Genomic DNA, 4,131 nt, shown 5'->3' with positions numbered 1-4,131 from the left:
TCTGGCGATGGAGGAGTCCAAGGACCTGCATGTCCTTGGTGGAGTGGGAGGGGGAGTTAAAGTGTTGGGCTACGGGGTGGTTGGGTTGGTTGGTCCGGGTGTCCTAGAAATCCCTCGAACTCAGCACCGCCTTCCTAACCTGCAATCTTCTTCCTGACCTCTCCGCCCCCACCCCACTCCGGCCTATCACCCTCACCTTGATCTCCCTCCACCAATCGCATTTCTAACGCCCCTCCTCCAAATCCCTCCTCCCTACCCTTTATCTTAGCCTGCTGGACACACTTTCCTCATTTCTGAAGAAGGGCTTATGCCCGAAACGTTGATTCTCCTGTTCCTTGGATGCTGCCTGACCTGCTGCGCTTTTCCAGCAACACATTTTCAGCTGGAGACTGGATAGTCAGGTTAGATGAAATGGGATCCATGAAGAACTAACCAGCTGAATACAAAATTGGCTTGATGGTAGAAGACAGAGGGTGGTGGTGAAGGGTTGACGTTTTAGGTTGGAGACCTATGACCAATCTATGCAATGATCAGTGCTGGGTTCACTGTTATTTATATAAATAATTTGGATGAGAATAGAGGAGGCATGTTTAGGAGGCTTGTGGATGTCACCAAATTGACAGTGAAGAAGGTTATCTAAAAGTACAATGGAATCTTGATCAACTGCGCCAAGCGATGGCAAATGGGGTTTAATTCAGATTAATGCAAGGTATTGCATTTTGGAAAGACAAATCAGGGTAAGACTTGCAGAGTTAATGGTAGGACCTCGGGGAGGTTTGTCGTTCAACCCCATGGCATCAATGAGGACTTCACCAGTTTCCTCATTTCCCCTCCCCCCACCTCCCACCTCACTCCAGCTCCAACCTTTCAGTTCAGCACCGCCCTCATGACCTGTTCTACCTGCCTGTCTTCCTTTCCACCTATCCACTTCACCCTCCTCTCTGACCTACTCTGCCTCTATTCCTGAAAGGGACACCCGGACCAACCAACCCAACTACCCCGTAGCCCAACACTTTAACTCCCCCTCCCACTCCACCAAGGACATGCAGGTCCTTGCCCAAAACGACGATTTTCCTGCTCCTCGGATGCTGCCTGACCTACTGTGCTTTTCCAGCACTACTCTAATCTAGACTCTGGTTTCCAGCATCTGCAGTCCTTGTTATTACCAAGTAAGGTGAATAGTCAAGGTCTTTTCCCCAGAATAGGCAAGTCTAAAGCGAGAAGGTTTAAAGTGAAAAGGAGAGAGATTTAAAAGGGACCTGACAGACAACATTTTCACACAGAGATTGGTATGTATAGGAAGACACCAAATGGTAGAGGGGGACGCAATTACAAAATTAAAAAAACATTTGGTCAGGTACATGGAAGTACAAGACAATTTTCTGATTCAGTATGTGGATATATCTACTAGAGAAGGTGCAAAACTTGACCTACTCTTGGGAAATAAGGCAGGGTAAGTGACTGAGGTGTCAGTGGGGGAGCACTTTGGGGCCAGCGACCATAATTCTATTTGTTTTAAAATAGTGATGGAAAAGGATAGACTAGATCTAAAAGTTGAAGTTCTAAATTGGAGAAAAGCTAACTTTGACAGTATTAGGCAAGAACTTTCGAAAGCTGATTGGAGGCAGATGTTTGTAGGTAAAGGGACACTGGAAAATGGGAAGCCTTCAGAAATGAGATAACAAGAATCCAGAGAAAGTATATTCCTGTCAGAGTGAAAGGGAAGGCTGGTAGTATAGGGAATGTTGGATGACTAAAAAAATTGAGGGTTTGGTTAAGAAAAAGAAGGAAGCATATGTCAGGTATAGACAGGATACATCGAGTGAATACTTAGAAGAGTATAAAGAAAGTTGGAGTGTATTTAAGAGGGAAATCAGGAGGGCAAAACGGGGACATGAGATAGCTTTAGCAAATAGAATTACGGAGAATCCAAAGGGTTTTTACAAATACATTAAGGACAAAAGGATAATTAGGGAGAGAATAGGGCCCCTCAAAGATCAGCAAGGCGGCCTTTGTGTGGAGCCACAGAAAATCGGGGAGATACTAAATGAATATTTTGCATCAATATTTACTGTGGAAAAGGATATGGAAGATATAGACTGTAGGGAAGTAGATGGTGACATCTTGCAAAATGTCCAGATTACAGAGGAGGAAGTGCTGGATGTCTTGAAATGGTTAAAGGTGGATAAATCCCCAGGACCTGATCAGGTGTATCCGAGAACTCTGTGGCAAGCTAGAGAAGTGATTGTTGGGTCTGTTGCTGAGATATTTGTATCATCGATAGTCACAGGTGAGGTGCCGGAAGACTTGAGGTTGGCAAATGTGGTGCCACTGTTTAAGAAGGGTAGTAAACACAAGCCAGGGAACTATAGTCCGATGAGCCTGACATCAGTGGGGGCAAGTTGTTGGAGGGAATCCTGAGGGACAGGATGTACATGTATTTGGAAAGGCAAGGACTGATTAGGAATAGTCAACATGGCTTTGTGCATGGGAAATCATGTCTCACAAACTTGACTGAGTATTTTGAAGAAGTAACAAAGAAGATTGATGAGGGCAGAGCAGTAGATGTGATCTATATGGACTTCAGTAAGGCGTTCGACAAGGTTCCCCATGGGAGACTGATTAGCAAGGTTAGATCTCATGGAATACAGGGAGAACTAGCCATTTGGATTCAGAACTGGCTCAAAGGTAGAAAACAGAGGGTGGTGGAGGAGGGTTGTTTTTCAGACTGGAGGCCTGTGACCAGTGGACATCAAAATTATAGGTGTAGTGGACAGTGAAGAGGGTTACCTCAGATTACAATGGGATCTGGACCATATGGGCCAATGGGCAGAGAAATGGCAGATGGAGTTTAATTCAGATAAATGCGAGGTGCTGCATTTTGGGAATGGAAATCTTAGCAGAACTTATACACTTAATGGTAAGGTCCTAGGGAATGTTGCTGAACAAAGAGACCTTGGAGTGCAAGTTCATAGCTCCTTGAAAGTGGAGTCGCAGGTAGATAGGATAGTGAAGAAGGCGTTTGGTATGCTTTCCTTTATCGGTCAGAATATTGAGTACAGGAGTTGGGAGCTGAAAATGTGTTGCTGGAAAAGGGCAACAGGTCAGGCAGCATCCAAGGACCAGGAGAGCTGCTCCTGAAGAAGGGCTTATGCCCGAAACGTCGATTCTGCTGCTCCTTAGATGCTGCCTGACCTGCTGTGCTTTTCCAGCAACACATATTTCAGTAGTTCAGTTTAGGAAACTTTGTTGGCATGGTTACGTTGGGCTGAATGGTCTGTTTCCATGCTATATACCTCTGACTGTACGACATTACAAACAGCTGAATGTGGATTCTCCAGCTGTCTTGACTGGCACTTAGACAGTGATTAAAAAAAATCTTGCAGCAATCAGATTGTTGCAGGTGTTAATGTTTTGTAGGATAAGTCAGCACATCTGTCAAGATCTGGGGTCACAGTTCATTTTTGCAGTCTGTTGTGACACTTTTTCATCCACAATCCTAAGTATTTTGTTTGTATTCGCCCTAACTAGGCCTGCAAGGGTTGGGAGTAGAAGTCATGTGTGATACTATGAGACCGGCAATCATGTGACCACAGCAGGTTGATACACCCAAGCAGCAATCATCAGGCCTGGCTGAGAGCAGGCACAGCTACGCTCTCGTCCTCAGTTCCGGTGCCTCACAATGCGCGTCACCCCCTTTCTCCTTGTTCTCGCGAGAACCTGTGCCGTCACCGGGCAGGGCTTGAGCGCTCTCGCGAGAGTTAGTGCCATCGGAGAATGAGGAGCGCCTGAGGGGCGCTGCTCCAAGTTGTTGTTGTTCAGGAGGAGGAGGAGGGGAATAGCTCGAAATAGCTTCTCCTGTCCCGGATTCCAGAGCCAGCTTTCCCAGGACACGGAACACCGCTCTGCCATGGCCACTCCCGCACCCATCAAAGGGATTTTAAAAAACAGAAACTCGGTCCCTTCCCAGCAAAACTCGGCGTTGGATCTGTGTCCCGACGAGGAGGAGGAGTACAAGTGAGCTGCTGGAATCAGGCCAGAGGATGGAGGGAGGGAGGGATGGAGAGATCAAATGGCAGGAGGGGAGGGGGAGGAGTGTGAACGGAAACGATCGGGGGGATGAGGGGAAAC

The 4,131-nt window shown here is 46.7% G+C and overlaps 1 protein-coding gene across 2 annotated transcripts in view; it reads left to right on the top strand.

The window, feature by feature from the left end:
• ppp1r2 (protein phosphatase 1, regulatory (inhibitor) subunit 2) overlaps positions 1-4,131 on the top strand; it is a 44,533-nt gene that overhangs the window by 3,254 nt on the left and 37,148 nt on the right. The window contains exon 1 of one of the 2 annotated variants that reach the window (XM_043702285.1): positions 3,746-4,017. The exons of the other annotated variant lie outside the window; for it this stretch is intronic. Coding sequence (XP_043558220.1) covers positions 3,911-4,017 — 107 coding nt within the window. The 5' untranslated portion in view covers positions 3,746-3,910. Of the gene's footprint in view, positions 1-3,745; positions 4,018-4,131 lie in introns of those variants that run through there. 2 annotated transcript variants of the gene reach the window in all.

This window comes from Chiloscyllium plagiosum, chromosome 13 (genome assembly GCF_004010195.1).
Source record: "Chiloscyllium plagiosum isolate BGI_BamShark_2017 chromosome 13, ASM401019v2, whole genome shotgun sequence".
Classification (NCBI taxonomy): Eukaryota; Metazoa; Chordata; class Chondrichthyes; order Orectolobiformes; family Hemiscylliidae; genus Chiloscyllium; species Chiloscyllium plagiosum.
The sequence above is the reverse complement of the archived record's forward strand: the minus strand, read 5'-3'. Positions and strand labels throughout refer to the sequence as shown.